The sequence below is a fragment of the Temnothorax americanus genome, unplaced genomic scaffold, assembly GCF_048541705.1.
Source record: "Temnothorax americanus isolate GAGA-0224 unplaced genomic scaffold, ASM4854170v1 Scaffold1, whole genome shotgun sequence".
NCBI classification, from domain to species: domain Eukaryota; kingdom Metazoa; phylum Arthropoda; class Insecta; order Hymenoptera; family Formicidae; genus Temnothorax; species Temnothorax americanus.
The window spans coordinates 8,947,273-8,966,212 of record NW_027509230.1 but is presented as its reverse complement, the minus strand read 5'-3'; the positions used below and the strand labels follow the sequence as shown (position 1 = coordinate 8,966,212).

Sequence of the window (18,940 nt, the reverse complement as noted above, 5' to 3'; positions counted from 1 at the left end):
CGCTTGAATGACGGATAGAGCGAAATAAATTTCAACGATATTCATTGTTAATGGCGGCAAACAAGAATTCGTAGAAACGAGGGAAGCTAAACAAGAACGCGAGTATCATCTTGGTGCCCAAAAATTGCCCGAAGAATATCGTCATACTTTACAAGTCGACATACTTTACAAGTACATATGTACTCGTTTAAGTAGATATATAATAGAATACCGTTACATGATTATGCAATACAAAGTATGTAGATAATTAGCATACGTAGATAACGCGTAAGCAACGTGATATTCTCACAAAATGTGTCGGTGCTGTACACCTCGTGAATGCTTTAAAAAAAAAAAATGCTTGGAAAATATTTAATCGTAAATACAAATATATACCTATAAATAAAATAAAATAAAAGATATACCTATATAACACTAAAACAAACGCACGGACACGCCGTTCTAATTTTACAGATACTCTCTCGTATTATCCCTTCTCGTTGTTATTTCATCCTATATAATTTGTAATTTACTTTTTCATGCGTGGAATACACTAAAGAGTAAAGCTATGCAACACTATGTTAGGCCTTCCGCAATCTACATTTATAGATACCAGTTATAAACGTTCAGTTGAACCATTGCAATCGTTTCGCGAACGGTACATCCTGCCATGTATACTCCCACTCCGTTTCTGCGTGTATCTCGAAAAAAATGCCGCGTACCCGTTCTATGCCATGCCTTGAGCGAGACTGCACATTCTACAACAATCGGAAAATAAAACCCCAGAAAATAACGTTGCTACGTTAATGCGCGCTAAAAAAAAAAAAACGTTTAACGCGGATGTAATTTAGCGCTTATTTGTCCAGTTCCATATAGACTTCGTTCTTAGGTAAACGTTATTGAAGTTTAGGCGAGCTTGAAGAAATTTAAAAGCAGCGAGTGCCAAAAACTCTATCGAATACTTAATTCTATCATTGTTGTATTCATCTGGAACGTTCTATGGGTATCAAATCAAGCCGGGTAGTAAACATAACGAAGGCAGAATCATCAAGACTGAGACTTGTGTTCTTCCAAGACAATAATTAAACGTGAATGTAACCAAAAAGGGAAGAGATAAGACGTTTTGCTTTATCTTCTCGCCTGTATCTCTTTTATTTACCGGGCTTAAAAATCACTCGAAATATCGCTCTCTGATATCCATATTTGGCATAACGTCCCACGCTCTCGTCACCATTTGAAGTACCGTACTTAGATTTTATTTATTCGAGATTCAAACTGAAAACAAACACGAATTTATATATATATATATATATCCTCGTAACGGTCTAACAGCTTTTAACGGGTGTTAATACAGTCAATCGAGATCCCGGCAACGTACAACATCCAGAATGTCCTCGCATCCTTTTGACACGCTGAACGGGGGGAGCTATCTCGCAGCCTCTTATGCGCCAAGCGTACTTTTGTTCTCGCGTCGCGAGAACGGCGCGGCGCGCAACAAGCGGATTTCTCGGCTTCATTTTCCAGGTTTTATCCGATTCTTCTGAAAACTATTACATACATATGTATACGTATATTCATTCATTCGATTTTTCATTCAGAACTGAATAAAACTGAACGAGAAACTTTCCGTCCGCTGCGCCGCGCCGCGCCGCGTCGAGACGCAACAAGTAGGAGACGGCTCCCTTCGGCGAGCGCGCGGAGCGTTCCACGACGTTAAACACGCGTGCATCACGCACGACGACGACGGCGACGAGGAAGGCCGCCACTGGGCCGAGCCCTACTCAATGGGGCCGAACAGGAACGGTACATCTCTCCCGCTCCTTCCCGGGGAGAGCGGCACTCCTTTCTCGGGAGATCAGAACTCGAGAGGGATGCGCTTCCCCCCCCTTTCCCCCGGACTCTCTCCCTATCGAGCGAGCCGTGTTCTTTACGTACCTTATCGAGGCACTTGAGCTCCTCGATCGGGTAGACCGTCTTCTCGCAGCGGGCGCACGTCTTGCTCATCTTTATAGAATCTCCTCTTCCTTCTCTCGGCTAACGCACGTCGTCCTCTCCGCCGCGGTTCACCGCCGCTCACCGCGCACTCGGGATGTCGATGCTGATCCGCGCGGGTACGCGCACGCGGTCTCTCGCCGAATATATAAATTTCCTTTTCCTCCGTTCCTCGGATCCTCGAGAGGTTCCTCGAGAGACACCGACTCAACCGACTGCGAGCGCGGTGTTACGCACGCACGCACACGCACGACACAGGACGGGACGCACGCACGGACACACGCTCGTATATGTATATATACGCACACGCGCACACACACACAACAAGAGAGCCGACTCAGCCGACGGATCTCGGTACTCGGTATTGCACGTGCGTGACGTATTGTACACACCAGCGACACGTCCGACCGACCGCCGCCGTTCCTGGACGACTGCCTCGGACTCGGACGGCTGCTGCTGGCGCCAGATCGCGAAAATCCGGCGGGAAAAACTAGTCACCGACTAGGCTCGACCGTATTATCTTTCCGCGACTGGACGGCGACTCGACGGCGTCGGACGTCGGACTTTGTAAACGCGCTCTCGTGTCCCGTTCTACGTCCCCACTTTTCTAGTTTTCTCCTCTCTCTCTCTCTCTCTCTCTCTCTCTCTCTCTCTCTCTCTCTCTCTCTCTCTCTATCGTTTCTTGACTCGCGCGAGACCCACGGAAACGACAGCGGGAAAACCCTCGAACTCGCACCGAACCGCACTGCCCTCTCGTCCTCGCCTAATCACAAAAAAGAGCCGTCAAACGACAGCGATGGTGGGACGCGCACTGCGCACTACGCTGCTGCACTACGCTAGTCAACGACTCAACGGCCAACGGTGCGCGGTGCACTCTGCGAGAGCCGCGAGAGCGAACGCTTGCGTCACGTGGGGCAATTCGGACGCGCGCGATTGGCTGAGCGCGTGCGCGGCTCAGGGTCGGCTAAATCGCCATCGACGCTTGAGTTTATATAAAAATTCATTGCCAGCGCTGGAAATCTATAGTACACGTAACGTATACTATAGATTTTCAGCAATAAATTTAGAAACTCAGCCTTTGTTCGACAAATGCGCGGAAAACAGAATTTTGCATTCGTCAAAAAACTTGTATTTTTATATGTAACACGTAACACGCAACCATGGCCAGTTTCTTTTAACTGCACTGGCTGAACTGGTGCACACCAGTGCAGTAAGTTAGAGTGAACAATAATATACTTGTCTCAATGTCTCACTCTAACTTGTTGCACCAGTTCAGCCCAGCTCAGTCAGTGCAGCTAAATGATTCCCATTCGGAGTACAAAATGAAACTGAACTGTGTCAACTTTCGCGACATTTGCGCCAAAAATGTTATCCCGAAGAGACGCACTGAAGCAACGTTACATATACGTATGCACGAATAAAAAGAAAAAAAAAATTTTTTTTCAGAAAATATTTAATAAATATTTACAGGATGTGTGTGTGTATATATATTAGAATTTTCTTTTCTCCATTGAATCACACATAAATGGATAAAAACGTTGGTTTACGCGCTATCTTGTGTAAGGTAATGTTTAAAGAAATAGTTAATACACTAATTATTATTAATAACGTATCAGTTTTATTAGATAATTGCGAATCTAACTTTTGGCAAATTTCATTTCAATTACACTACTTTTTAGAAACATTTTGCCGTCTAAAAGAAATAACTAATATATATGATAAATGTAATAAAGCTGAGCAGATTCGAGTACTACGTTAGTCAACGCTAAATTATCTGTATTTTATGAATTTGTTTACTTTCGCTGTAATCAGTAACGGAATAAGCAATGCGATGAAATTTCATATATGACGCAGCATGTTTAGCAAGATTATTATATTATTATTGCTATTTATATAACGTATTATTTACAACTGTAAACTTAGAATTGAACTGTAAGATGGGAGAGCGTTGATAATACAGCGTACTAATATACCAGCTTGTGCTATAAACAAAAAATGATTTTAAAAATAATATATAAAAATTTATTTTGGTACAGAAACTTTTCTATCAATGAGAAAATAATTTTATAATGTATTTTTAAATACCATTCTATCAAAGCTAATCGTACAAAGCTAACAATTCACAGAAATTATTTATCTTTGTAAAAAATATAAATAGAAAAATGAGGTTTAGCTCTTCTGCTCTATTTATTACAAACAGATATTTATAGGTTTTTGTTTTTATTATTCTAATTTCTATTATTCTTCTCAGATTAGACTATATTATATCTAGTTTCTTTTTTCGAATGTTTATAAAACTTTCATACAGAAAAATGTACGTATAGATGCATGCGTGTATAAATATATGTGAGTGCCTACTGTGTATTGAACTCAGATTTATGGGTTTGTTAAGCCTAAATAACGGATCATTCCCACAGGACAGAAATCATTTATTTTTTTTTTATTAGAAAAATATTCAGTACAGCTAGTAGGAGCAAGTCTATTTGGCACGGTAATACATAGTTTCATTTTTTATATTTACACCTACGTACAGTCTTAATAAAATTTTACCCGTTATTAAAGTCAATAGTGATCTTGCCGCTATATATATAACAGGAATCATTATATTATTTAGCCCCTGTCTATCAACTGGTGCCCTCTGCAGGTTTTAGAACACGCATGAGTAATGCAGATTATAATCGTCCGATGTTAAGGTGTTGGATAGAAAATACAAAAAAAAACACATCAGCTTTTGTAAACAAAACCAAGTAAAAAATTCGTTCACTTTATTCGAGACAATATATGGTACATACATTATTTTAACAAAACTTATAATATAAATTTTTCCAAGTCTTTTCAATTTTTACCTTTAAGGAACTGATAGACCACGCTGAAATCCTTGTCCGAGAATCCTTGAGCAATGATCGCTCTATAAATTTGATGCGCCATAGAACCGAGGGGAATCGGAGTTTGCGTTCTGGTCGCGGCGGATTGCACCAATCCCAGGTCTTTGGCCATCAACGTTGTCCCGAAACCGCCCTACACGTGTGAACTTGTTGTTAGCTTTACAATCATCACAGCTCCCATTAGACGTGCGCATAAAATCACATACGAATGATGATATATTGGAATAAATTCGATGAAACGACTACGTTTTGCTTATCCGGTTTTGAATAAAAATTGTAAAAGTTCTCTAAATAAATTACGCGAGCTACATCAATTTTGTAACCGAAAATGTTGAAATTTTTATCTTTCTTAATTATCTCAATTTCTCCGGTTGGAATTCTGCTTCTGAGAATAATCAGCGCGTCATAAAAAGAAAGTCGGGTCACGCAAAAGACTTTCACATTCGATTACCTCATAGTTCTTCGAGCTGGGTACATTGGGCAAAATTCCTGGAACCGGATTGTAAAGATCGGAAGACCAGCATCTGCCTGTGCTGGAATTCACGATGTCCGCAAATATTTTGGCGTCCAAGCCTAACCTGAAATATATAACGCATTCTATAAAACTACCGACTGCAGCGTTGAAGACCACAATCATGCACGAGCGCCATGCACACCGCTGCAATGGTGCTCTCACTTTTGCCCAAGGTTGAATGCCTCCGCAGTGCCAATCATACTAATGGCTAATAACATATTATTACAGAGCTTAGCGGCCTGTCCCATGCCTACGTCTCCGCAGTGCACTATTCTAGATCCCAGAGTTTCGAGGATAGATTTCGCATCGTTAAAGTCTGTCTCCGAGCCGCCCACCATGAATGTTAATGTACCATCCTTGGCTGCGTTTACACCTGCGAAATCGACACGATTTAACATATGCAGTAATTTCTTATTTTAACAATGAGGAAAGGTCATGAGCGATGTAATAAACCAATAAATCAGTAAACAAAAAAAAACAATGAGGATGTTGTAGTATAAAATAAGAATTATTATCTTAGCTGATAAAAAATTTACCGCGGGAACGTTTCAAACAGCGCCGAGTTTTTATTAGCCATAAAATAAATTCAATCAATTAATAAAGATAAAGGAAAAATTAGTTAAAAACTACTAGTAATAATAAATAAAAAGAATAAATACAAAGATAAATTAATATATTATAACTAAATAAAAAAATAAAAAGCGAACTACATAAATTATAACAATAAGGCTACAAAGGGCCACATTAAAGTTGAAAACATTATACAATAAATTAATTTAATTTAAAAACTAGTCAACAATTAGAATTATTAAAACATCTATGTGAGGTCAAAAACGTAAAAAGAAAGAGAAAATAAACAATATACATATATAGTTCTTTGTTCTGAAGAGAGCACAAGTCTAGTTTAATGTGATAAAAAATAGGATGAGGTTGTCAAAGGTGTGTTTTATTAATTATAATATAAGTGAGTCAATAATGTAAAATTTGTTCTTTAGAAAGAGATGATTCTACGATTATTAATTTGATATACGTAATAATCTTTAAAAGATGCTATCATAAGAAGATAGACTAAAGAATCAAACTTACAGAAACATGATAAAAACGAAAAACAGAGAGTAAGGTTACTTCTATTATACTTTTTCACTATTACTTTAGTCAACAATTCGCGCATACTTAATTCGTTTCTACATGGTAAATTCATATTTTTCGTTTCTTCATATATGCTACCTCTACGTATCTTGAATGAATAAAATACATACCTCCTGAAACGGGACCGTCAATAAATCTCAAATTCCGTTCTCGAGCCTGCGATGCGACCAGCTGAGACACGGATGGGTCTACGGTACTGCTGTCGATCAGTAGAACATTGTTTTTCGCTGTACTACAACCAAAATCAACGATAAATGAAGTAATCGCAAATTGCAATTTATAAATGCTGGACTTCAAAATTGATTTTTACCTAAACACGCCGTTTTTGCCAGTGTATACATCAAGAACATGTTCATTCGAAGGTAACATCGAGATGACGACTTCAACTTCTTTTGACATTTCAGCCGGATCTGACGCACAACTTGCACCCGTTTCCACTAAATTCGTCACCGCGGATTTGTTCACGTCATATACAGTGAGCTTATATCCCTGACAATGCAAGAATGAATTTATTAATGAAAATCGTTTAATTGAAAAAGACAATAATTCATCAAATGTTACTTCCAATTACCTTCTTCAGCAGATTTCTCGCCATATGACCGCCCATGTTGCCCAGTCCAACGAATCCTATTTTTGAATAACATCTCGCTCCTAAATTGATGCCGTAAAACATGTTAAAAAGCATGTGTATCTATTTCGCAAGAAGTAAGAAATTCATGTGATGTTAAAATATATATATATAAACTAGTTGTAAAAGCCTTCGCTAATATCTAGTAATTTAAACCGATTATATTAGTTAAGAACGTTCACCGGTTAATCGATTCTCTATGCTTGAACTTTGGACCATAGTTCGTAACAGTGTTATCTAATATACACTTTTTCAATTGTAAGAACCGTGCCGGTACCAAAGTCGAGATATTCAATGTCAAAGTTATGAATTTTAACACGTAAGGTATAGGCAAAGCGTGTTCTATATTATGCAAATCATATTTTTATTATGATAATATCATTTTCATTATAAATAACATTTTATAAATTATCGCATGATTTATTTCCAACAGATAAATTTAAATGTTTCAAAAAAGGCTATTGAAGCTATTATATATTATAGATAAAACAAATTATAATTTTGAAAGAAAAAATTTAACAAATAAGTATTTTTGCTGTAGAAACGTAAAAAATATGTTTCTTAAATCATGGTTTCAAAAACATTTTTGTTCAAACGTTTCTTAATGGTTCTTTACGGTTATGAAACTATGTATATACGTTCAAAAAACGTATACGAAACTAATATGTGCTACCTGGGTATGACATCATTTTGACGTCATCTTGACTTCTAAATGACTTTTTGTTCTGCCTGGCTGGTCAACTTCTATACAATATAATATTACAAAAAAACTTACGGTCTATATTGCTCAACTTTTGGGATTATTTGTGTAAAGTGTTTATGTAAATCATATTAAAAAAATCAAAACTCTAAGTTGACTTTCGACTAATAGGCGTTAGATATTTCGTGCCCGTCGTCCTGACAAGTTCGTTGATTCCGTTTCATTGTTTGTATTTTTTTGTTCGGATCTTATATGCTTTTTTACATGGCTTTGTGATATTCCTTTTCTCCTGACTTTTGGGTGAGTTTAATAATTTAAGGTTGTACTCTAATTGACTCGATTTATAGAAAAACATTTATTACAGATATTAATCTAATAGTCAATGTTGTTTTTGGATCTTCGAATCCTCGAAGCTCGCTCAACACAGGATTGGAAAAGAGGAATAATTTACTTATTTTTCTCGCTGAAGATGGCTCAATCCCGAGCCGAAACGTTCGTCGAATGTATATACACATGGAATAAATCAATAAATCAGTGATTTGATCACTCACGCACAGATAACTGCGTCTGACTCTCATATAGCCATCCTTTTTTTAAGTTTTACAATTGAATGAGAAAAATCGCATTTTCATTATCCACTATCTAAAATTTATGCCATAAGCGCCTGTTGTGTTGGTAAAAAGGTTTCTTCTTTAGTCCAAAATAATTTTGTAGATCTAACGTCTAATTAAATTCTTATTTTGAAACATGGCTAACAGTTTATAAAACATAATACTTATTTGAAAATATTGTTATTGCAAAATATATTTATATATATGTTACTTTTTTATATAATAGAATTGGATAACTATGAAAAAGATTCTTATTAAAATATTAAATATCTTTGTAAATAAATATATAAAAGTCTTTGTAACTAAAAGCTATGTTTGTTAATTAATTATTTAAATATTAAAAAAGTTAAAAATAATAACAAATAAAACGCGTTTTTAAATTGACGAATGTGGTAAAATTAGGTATACATCCAACGCTGGTTATTCTAGTTTTAAATAAATGAAAATATTACCTGCTGCCCTGCTAGCAAACAATTTCGTAAGCGTCAAAACACTCATTCTTAGTACTTGTGAAAGTGATGAATCATAAATATCGGCAAATAAGTCACTTTATAACCAACGGAAATAATGCTGACTTTTGTGTTGATCAAGTTAAATATATCGCGCCAATAAAAACTCGTTTCGACAAGACACGTACGTAATCAGCTGCTCGTTATCATACGTCTAAATGTTAATTAGCGAAAGAAGTATGAAGAAAGTAAATCTTTGGCGAGAGAAAAGAGAAACTTATGTTAGGTTGTAGAAGAACACTGTCGATGGCATAGAAAACGCGACAGCAGCGACGTCTCATTTATGATTAAGCATGAAAACACATTACGTAACTTGATAAGAATTGATAATGAACGATGCTTCGATGGCGGGTGATTCGAATAAATTTCGCAGTTTGTTCATCATTATATAATAATTCTTTTGACGTAGAACTACGTATTTGTCGACACTAAGAGGAGGTGGTAAATCCACAGGCACAGATGTAACAAAAACATGTCACACTTTAAATGTTTATATCTTCGAAACTAATAATCGTAAAGCAATAAATAAGGTGTCATTCGATAACTTATAGAGTCCCATTTTTTCTTTAAAATCTCCAAAATAAGCCAATTTCTATCTTAACAAATCTCCATGATTGCTTTAATTTCTGTAAATTTTTGTTAAAAAGATGAATTGCTCCATTTTCTGTCCTCAAAAAAAATTAATAATCACGATATATTTTTTGCATCGATTACTTTAAAAAATAAAAATTATAATTATAGAAATAATATTTAAAAAAAATCTATTTTTTACATCTTAGTACGAACATTAGTACGAACTGAAGCTCGTGAAATTTCCTGCTGACCTTAACACCTTCGTGTTTTTTTTTTGCAAATCGTTAGGTCACGGCCACCAGTCGGTAGAGACCATTTGATCGTAAAACGATTAGGGACACACGCGATAACGAGTTATTAATATTCCTGCCAGTATGTCATTGTTATTTATGTTGATGAGGATAGACTTGTCAAGATATGTAATAATCGTTATTATTGTCACGTCATTTCTATCGAGCCGTTTTCTCCTTTAGAAATATCTGTTAAATATAAATGCAATCTTGCGTGTTTTATCTTTCATTGATATAAACGGCTGTTCTACGACAAACTGGGGAATCGTTAACATTGTTTTATAGTTCCCTTCTTTTTACTACCTATAAAAATAAGACGACATCAAACGCATTCTTTTTTAATAGAGCACTATAAGAATAAATACGTGTTGATCTTAAAAAATTCTGATATTATATGCAAATTGAAGCATTTAATAACAATTAAATGCAAATATTAATTATACCGTTTATATAAGATTCTTAATTATTTCTATCTATATTATAGATCGCGGTAGTACCAAGGACACCTCGCGACAGCTTGTTAGACAACTTCTAACTTGTCGAGATAACAATAACGAATGCCACACCACGTGTTTAGTTTCATTATTGCTGTCACGAAGTATGTTATATGGTTCAATTTTTTATGAATCACCAATTAAGCAACATACGTGGGAGATAATTGCGCGTACGTCATTTTTTATTCGTCGAGTAATTACACATATGTCAACCATGTTGGTCGTAGCTGTTTATTCAGGGTACGCTATCGAAGTAGTTATCTGCTGTCAAATTGCACCTCACTGTAAGAGCTACTGTGCTGCACATATGAGTATATGAGCGTGCTCGTACAGACACGTTTACACCGTTCTTATGTGCAACTCCATTTGGATAACTCACCAAGTCGACTCTCATTCCCATGTTAAACATATACTCGGGTGTTACGTACTAATTGCTAAGTGTAATAATCTAAGAAAAAAAACGAATTTCTCCGAGAAATTTGCTGTGGCAAATAACGATAATCGAGCAAGTCGACTTGCTTTGACAGATAATATCAATTAATTTAATTATAATTAAGTGTGTTTAAATCAATATTAGATTAGTGTTAAATCGTTAATAACACTACTCGACATTCCAGCATGTATGAACAATAATTCTTATACAAGCCTCGTTTAAATAGGCTCTTATATAGTACACACATTAAATTGCGTGATAAGTCTAAGTACACACAATTCTGAAAAATATTAAATATGCAATGCGAGAGAACAGATAATAATTGAAATTTAAAATTACATATGCACGCATACATAGAATAATCATTAACTTACAAGATAGTTGATATTTTTAATTTCTGAACACGCGTGTAGCTTTTCGACTTATATCACTCTTTAGGAATAAAAGTTACCTGCATAAAGATTACATTATTAAATTATAACAGTTCATAAAATGGTTCATCATGAAAGTGAGTTCAATGTTCGGTGTTTTATCACTCATCGTTATTCCGGTGTTAACTGACAAGAGAATAATTATGAAGAATTCCAACGCGGAATCCTGGATCTCAACGGAAAATTTTACGACAATGGTCAAGAAATCGTTTCTTTACTCTAAATGTTGTAATGTTTTTTTAAGTGGTTCGTATGCGCGCACCTACTTTATTTCAAAGTAACAATGCGCTGCCTATAAAGTAAAGTAACTTTTCTTTTAGAATCAATCTACGATGTGGAAGTATTATTTAATCAATTTATCAATGTTTATCCACATGAATATCTTCTACATAGAATAATCTATGATTGTCAAGGATACTTTTTGCTGGGACCGACGGATAAGGAAATTGAAAAAGCTATGCGAGTGTAAACCAAAACAAAAATATATAAATTTTTAAATAATAATAATACTAGAAAATAATACTATTAAAATTTAAAAAGAAAAAGGCCAATGATCAAGCATTAGTAGATGTTAAACCATACAATTAATTAACATATGTACAAAGAACGGAACGTTTCGACTTCACCGAGTCTTCTTCAGCCGTAGTATAAAATATCATAGGTTAACATAAATTGTGTATAGGTATTCGTAGTTACAAACTTATAAAATTCTTAAACCTATAGAGCCACATCACCGTTCGAGAGCTTGACGAATACATATTGAGTTTTTGTCGTTACGACATCTACAAAGTCAAAGCCGAAGATAAAAAGTAGTCAGCCTCGAGTCGAAACGTTCCGTTCTTTGTACATATGTTAATTAATTATATGGTTTAACATCTACTAATACTCGATCATTGGCCTTTTTCTTTTTAATTTTTATATTCATACGAGCGTGGTTATTAGTTTTATTTTTATTTTTAATACTATTAAATTAATAATACAATATATAAAATATAGAATGGGAATAAAAGATAAATATAAAATGTGTGTAATACACAATTTTATTTAATTATAACCATATTATTTTAAAATTAATGTAAGTATATATATATCTTTCGGCAGAGTACCTTCTTCCATCTCAACGACAGAGATTCTTGTTATCATCAATGGCGAATTGAAAAATACTTCGAAACTTTTTAATGTATCTTTATACGGAAATTCCAATGCAAATATTGTATCGAGATCTGGAATTTGGACCTTATCAGAAAACTATTTGTCTCCCAGATTTTTTTTAAAAGTAAATAGGTATGCAATTTTTGTAACTTATTTTCACATATTTATACATTCCTTGTAATGAATTATACGTATAAACATCAACTTAAAATATTCTGCATTTTTTATATCAATGAAATGTTATGTAAGCAAAGATATATATTATAAAACACGAAAATTTTTTCGTCGGCCTAACTGGCATATAAATTTATTCAAAATTTCAAAACGACGTTTCGACCTCTACTTTGGGTCCTTATCAAGTTAAAAATTATCTAACAATGCTGGAACAACACAAATTGCCGGTATTACACAGAAATCAATAAACAATAGTGCAAGTACAAATACAAAACTTACATTGAATTGCGCGTCAGATTTCGAATCTTATTATCATCGCTATCTTATTATCATCGTCGTTAAAACAATGTGGTCCGGAGGTATGACAGAGCGAAAATTAAAGACATGACCGTGACGTATAAACCCCGGAGAACGAATGGTAAATACATAAACAAACGCAAACTACCGTGAATTATATAGAAGGTAAAGTCTAAAAGCGAAGATATAATTTGGTGGCTTTATACGTTACGGTCATGTCTCTGATTGTCGCTCTGTCATACCTCCGGACACATTGTTCTAACGACGATGATAATAAGATAGCGATGGTAATAAGATTCGAAATCTGACGCGCAATTTAATGTAAGTTTTGTATTTGTATTTGCACTATTGTTTATTAATTTTTCTGTAATACCGGAAGTTTGTGTTGTTCCAGCATTGCTAGATAATTTTTAATTTGATAAGGACCCAAAGTAGAGATCGAAACGTCGTTTTGAAGTTTTGAATAAATTTATTGCCAGTTAGGCCGACAAATTTTTGTGTTTTATTTTTTTATCACTGGCGAAGAATTATTTATTGAATATATATTATATTATATATATATATATATATATATATATGTATATGTTAAATGGCGTAAATTATAGTTACGAGGATCTGATGTCTGAATTCAACACGGTTAATATGAGAGGTAGAGAACTGCAAATATGTACTTTTTATCAGCCACCTTTTTCCTATCTCAAGAAAACAACCAAGAAAATAATTAACGGCGTCGAAGAAGAGGTTTTTCTAGCAAATGATGGTGAATAAAATTATTTAAACTTATAATTAATTTCACCTTTGTTAATTAATGCTAATCTCTCTGAGATATCAATTAATTGCCAGTTAATTTGGAGAAAAGTAAAGCAATAACGTGTTTATATATCTTTCAGATAAAGAAAAGGATGGAATAGAAGTGAAATTGTTTCTGGTCATAGCGGAGAAATTGAATTTTACTTGGACAATACAAAAGCTAGATGGAAATTACCGGTAACTCTGAGTATTCCAGTTTTTTTTTCATTATGTTAATGCATGTCAAATATTAATTTTATAAATAAACTAATTTTTAGATACGGTCGACGCAATGGTACAGAATGGAGTGGTGGTGTCATCCAACTTATACGAGAGAAAAGGGTATAATCACTTAAATTAAAGCAATCTAAATTCTAATAAACTAATAATTTATTTTTATGGCGTAATTAATAACAAATTTGCAGTAACATTATCGAGTTATCTCGAACTTATAAGGAGCTATAACAATATCTTATTCAAGTCTATAATTATGCTACTTAAAATTTGCTTCTAATATATTCTAAAAATATTTTTCATGTTTTATAAATATAGAAGAGAATGTATTCCAAGTATCAAGATTTCTCTGCCGAAAAATACTTAAATATTGGATTCTTTTAAATTCAATTAAAATGTAACAAAACAATTTAAAATAATTTTTTATCTCATACGAAGATTGATCTAGCATTCGGAAGTATCTGGTTAACGCAGAGTCACAACGAGTTCGTGAATATGACCACACCATGGATTCAGATGTTCATACATTTTTTGGTACCGCGACCACAACCGATCACCAATTTCTGGGCGCTCACGAGACCTTTCTCGGTGAATTGTTGGATACTTGTGATAATCATGTTGTTTGTTGAGAGCATATATATGTATACACGTGCTAGGATCGATCCGAAATTTCCGAAACGTAAGTTAAAAGTGTAGGGCTGTAGGGCACGTAAAGGAAAAAAAAAACACTTTTCTTCTATAAATCTTATATAAACTTTTCTTATATAAATTGAACCTAAGCTATCGATTGAACCTACTTGATCCGTTCAGTTGTTATTGAGATTTCAAAATCTCAAGTAAAAATCTCGCAACTCTCGTACTCTTGCGTAAAGATACACAGGGCGGTACCGCGCTGCGCGTGTACTTGGCGCAAGACACTGCCGTGTTTCTATTGATACATTGCATGTAATATGTAATTGGATCTTTTTCTTTTTTATAAATGCATTCTACTTTTTAAATGTGTGCTATTTTATCAAACAATCAGAATTGTTATTTTTCAACTGCTTTGTGTATAGATTTAAGATAAAAAGTAATATGGCCTTTATATCATATGCTTGTATGTTAATGATATAAAAAATTATGTACTTTACTCAAACAGTTTTTTCCTAGCTTTGTTTTCTATCTTTTTTTTATTTTATAAATGCAATAATAAAACTATAATAAACTTCCAACTTTAGTTGTACATACACTGTGATATAATAATATCATAGAAAATATATGATATGTGAAAAACAAAAAATGTTAGATATAATATATTCTCTTAGGTTTTCGAAGCATTTTCTACACGATTACGGAACTGATCGGTCGTTTAGTGGGCACATGGATGCCCCAAAATACCGCTAATGCTAGATTCGAGTTGCATTTATGGCAAACTACAGGATTCCTGCTGATAACCGCCTACTGCAGCAGTCTTGCAGCAAGACTCACGAGTTCAGAATATGAGGACAGGTAACGATAATATGCGCGTGTTATCCTTAAATTTAATTATTTCTAATTTAATTAATTTAATTAAATCATTTAATTAATTTTTAATTAAAATCATTTGTCATTAACTTAACTCTTTCTTTGTTATAGTTTGCGTTTTTTTTTTAACCCTTCGTGGTCATTGAAGATCAGCATGACCCCATAAATTTTTCAAAGCAGAATTACACTGACGATATATTAAACTTACTTTGCGATTTTTTTGCAATGTGTTAATATTAAATAATTAACAAAATTAATATTGCGGCAGATTTTAAAACATTTCAAGAAAGTTCAGTAATTTTTTTAAATCAAAATAATGAAAACTGTAAGTACGGCAGCTGATTAAAGTCGCTGATGAGGTCGTTTTAACGGTGTGGACCATTATGAAACTGTAGATAAGTGTGACCACGAAGGGTTAAACTGTGGAATTATTATTAAGGAAAATGCTCTTTTTTATTTATATAAAATTATATATTTAATTTTGAAGTAATTTTTTAAATTGACCGTGACTGGCAATATATAACGTCTTTTCGATATGAACATTGAAAAACTGTGAGCCAACTTGGATTGTCGGATTCACACAGCACTTTTTCGGACCAAAGCTCATGGTCGAAATTAATAATGTCTCGATGATCGATCCGAAAAAGTGCTGTGTGAATCCGACAAATCAAGTTGGCTCACAGTTTTTCAATGTTCATATCGAAAAGACGTTATATATTGCCAGTCACGGTCGATTTAAAAAATTACTTGAATTGTTATTCTATACTGGCGAAAGAAATATTCTGTTTATATATTTAAATTTATGTACAAAAATTTCTATAAAATCGTATATTATTATTCACCCAATTGTATTTATTTAAAATATAAAGATATTGATCGCGCATTTTTTATAGGATCGATACGGTACGTCAATTTCTCGAGGCTAACTTATCGTGGGGTCATATAGGACCAGTTCCATTTTGGCCCGAGTATTTTGATATGGAAGTACGTAAAATTTATGCTTATGCAACGGGCATTTTTTCTACTACGATTTTTCTGATACGATAAACATATATACCTTCAGGATCCTTACACGAGCCAATTGCCTACAAAATATATCCCCGTGTATGGTCAAGAGGCATACGCACATACATTAATCAAAAAGGGTAAATTCGCAATTTTTGGGAAAGTCATAGACTCGATATTTTTTCCCGAGGATGAAATCTTCAATGAGGAGATTAAAGTAAGATGCAAGAATGCGTCTATTAAAAATATTGAAAATAGCTATAAAATGAACTATAAACTGTGTTTGTAAGGATTACAGACTCATGAGAGAACAAGTGGGCAATTATTATTCATCCTTTGCGGTTCAATCGTGGCTGTTGCGACCTGTTGACACGGTAATGCGACAATCGCGCAATCAGACCTTTTCAGTCGTAAAGTATCATAAAGATATAATCTTTCGAGCTAAATTCGCAATTTCTTGTTTATAAGAACTCTCAAGATATTACTTGGTTCAAGATTTGTTGGTGTAACAGAAATAAATGTTTAATCAATTAGATAAACTGTCACATATTAAAAAAAAGCTTGTAAAACATATGTTATTTTAGATTAATTTTCTTCAGATAAATAGACTCGCATTTTTTGAGTAATTGAAAAGTTACAATCAATCAAACATACAAAGAGACAATATATTGATCGTCATAAGGCTAATATATTGATCGCTGTACAAAGTTATGACTTAATTTAAAAGGTCTCTTTAGTAATAAATAAATTATATACATATATTTGACATAACAAACATTGATTAAATGAACAATGATAGCTATAGAATGTAAATTTAAACGGACAAGTCCAAGAGGATTCGAATTGAGCTGAAATGTTTAATCATACATTAATTAATAACTCCGTCTACATATTGTGAGTTCATAAAAATGTACGTGATTAATGTTAACAATTAGACAATAATTAATCTAATTACTGTAAATATTACTGTAAAGCTATATGCGAATAGTAATGGTAAGTTATTCAAAGTACAAAGATTGTTATTTATTTTATCTCAATAAATTTATATAAAAAAAACTGACTGTATTGACGTGATATCGGTGACAAAAATCCTGTCTGTACTCTAAAATTTTCTTTATTCTTTAGATAACGCTATGGTTGAAGGAATCAGGCATCGCTCACTTTCATCTCAACGACGTTATTCATCGAAGAGCTAGTTTTAATCTTCGGGAAGTCGTCGAGGAGTACGATGGTCTTAATGGAAACTTCATAGCTCTTGGATTGACACCGTTAGGCGCCGGGTTTACAACGCTCGTCATTGGCCTTCTAGCGTCTACAATGGTATTTGTGTATGAGTTGAAACGAGCCGCTGATTCGCGACCGATTCGCGAGGTGTTTCGAGATATTCAAAAGAAACGAGAAATATTCAAGTCATCGGCTTATAAAAAAAAAATATTGCAACGTAGTTTGCAATTCCGTTCCGCTTAATTTGTTCTCACTCACAATTATCAACGTAAAAAAAAGTCCATAATATAATCTCTTTCCGAAAAAGATGCGTAATATCTTTTAGAAATACACTGACGCAAAATGTTATCAATATGAACATGATAATTATACACGTAATTTCTAGAATTTTCTAGAATTTATGATTATTTATTTCAACGATTTATCTAACAATAAGATTAATATAAAAATATCTTTTATGTTCCCTTAATAGAGAGCATGTAACTTGTGCATTAATCTATAAAGTTTTTTTTATTACGCCTGAAAAAGCGTTTTAAGATTTGCCGCTTACAATTTTCAATTAAGTTTATTTACTGCTAATAATTCATTAGGCTTCTGTATAAGAAAAATTTATTTTTTACAAAACTGCATAAATAATTTTTTATTCGAGCAATTAATTAGTTTTTGTATACACTACGCGACTATTTGACCTTGCGTGTAATTACGTAAAGGTCTAAAGGTTGAACTCATCACTGTGCCAAAGCACTACAGTGCTTCTTTCAATCATTCATCTTTTGAAGAGATAGATTTCTTCCACTTAGTGTTCTGATATACTATTATAGAATCGACGAACAATAAATATTCAATGCTATTCATACTATCGCTATCGATAGTATATAGTCGAATAATTATGTACATGGCACAATAATTATAACTTGGCAATTTTTTATGTAAACTTTGTAAAAAAACCGAATAAGTAACATTTGCTTCGCCAGTGAGAATAATAAATACAATTAATTGTATTAACTTTGTAAAAAAAACTATTTTTTTTAATTGACTGTCGATTTATTATTGGATAGATTTATTTTTATGTCTTGTTCTTTTTTCTTTTTTTGTTTCCAGAATACGTACACAGAACACACCAGTTTTTTCTATGAAATTTTTAGATTTTTGGTAATGCTTTGAGATGTTGCCCATACATCCTTAAGTAACAACATTTCTAATTAAGATAACTAAAATGTAATAGTATAAATTATTCTATAATTATTTTATTATTATATTAATAAACGTAATAAATAACAGTGAAAACAACATAAATTTTAGCAATATACATATATCAAATTCATAGTGAATCTCCAAAATATAAATATCTACACTAAAAAAAAAATTTGTTTA

At 33.6% G+C, this 18,940-nt stretch overlaps 3 protein-coding genes across 10 annotated transcripts in view; 1 reads left to right on the top strand and 2 right to left on the bottom strand.

Annotated features, from left to right (window-relative positions):
* The window catches only part of LOC143895928 (LIM and SH3 domain protein F42H10.3-like), a 30,746-nt gene extending 27,954 nt beyond the window's left edge, over positions 1-2,792 (bottom strand). The window contains exon 1 of one of the 2 annotated variants that reach the window (XM_077403430.1): positions 1,915-2,792. In XM_077403430.1, the coding sequence (XP_077259556.1) occupies positions 1,915-1,983 (69 nt within the window). In that variant the 5' untranslated portion in view covers positions 1,984-2,792. The remainder of the gene's footprint in view (positions 1-1,914) is intronic. The other variant, XM_077403433.1, reaches the window with a different exon arrangement.
* A 1,908-nt stretch (positions 2,793-4,700) lies between these two features.
* The window catches only part of LOC143895896 (3-hydroxyisobutyrate dehydrogenase, mitochondrial), a 29,265-nt gene continuing 15,025 nt past the window's right edge, over positions 4,701-18,940 (bottom strand). The window contains exons 1-7 of one of the 6 annotated variants that reach the window (XM_077403378.1): positions 8,911-9,198; positions 7,091-7,210; positions 6,830-7,008; positions 6,630-6,751; positions 5,533-5,743; positions 5,308-5,434; positions 4,701-4,989 (exon numbers count right to left, since the gene is read on the bottom strand). In XM_077403378.1, coding sequence (XP_077259504.1) covers positions 4,807-4,989; positions 5,308-5,434; positions 5,533-5,743; positions 6,630-6,751; positions 6,830-7,008; positions 7,091-7,204 — 936 coding nt within the window. In that variant the 5' untranslated portion in view covers positions 7,205-7,210; positions 8,911-9,198 and the 3' untranslated portion in view covers positions 4,701-4,806. Of the gene's footprint in view, positions 4,990-5,307; positions 5,454-5,532; positions 5,744-6,629; positions 6,752-6,829; positions 7,009-7,090; positions 7,211-7,820; positions 8,659-8,910; positions 9,199-18,940 lie in introns of those variants that run through there. The other 5 variants (XM_077403368.1, XM_077403387.1, XM_077403360.1 and 2 more) reach the window with 5 other exon arrangements.
* Positions 10,519-18,756, top strand: LOC143895800 (putative glutamate receptor). Of its 2 annotated transcripts, none has more exons than XM_077403165.1 (12): positions 10,519-11,434; positions 11,509-11,653; positions 12,290-12,472; positions 13,417-13,571; positions 13,702-13,798; positions 13,879-13,942; positions 14,273-14,513; positions 15,139-15,322; positions 16,231-16,321; positions 16,401-16,559; positions 16,641-16,716; positions 17,468-17,608. In XM_077403165.1, exons 1-11 carry the CDS (start codon positions 11,260-11,262, stop codon positions 16,710-16,712), a joined length of 1,566 nt encoding a protein of 521 aa, XP_077259291.1. In that variant the 5' UTR covers positions 10,519-11,259; the 3' UTR covers positions 16,713-16,716; positions 17,468-17,608. The 2 variants fall into 2 exon arrangements, with proteins under 2 accessions (XP_077259291.1, XP_077259281.1); XM_077403155.1 differs by having other exon boundaries at positions 10,531-11,434; positions 16,633-16,716; positions 17,468-18,756.

What these genes read in the sequence shown, in the direction of transcription:
- LOC143895800 (XM_077403155.1), top strand. Translation starts at nt 11,260, where the DNA reads ATGAAAGTGAGTTCAATGTTCGGTGTTTTATCACTCATCGTTATTCCG. An exon ending in AACTTATACGAGAGAAAAGG is followed by an intron (nt 13,943 to 14,272) that starts GTATAATCACTT and finishes TCTCATACGAAG; the next exon opens with ATTGATCTAGCATTCGGAAG. An exon ending in CGATCCGAAATTTCCGAAAC is followed by an intron (nt 14,514 to 15,138) that starts GTAAGTTAAAAG and finishes ATATTCTCTTAG; the next exon opens with GTTTTCGAAGCATTTTCTAC.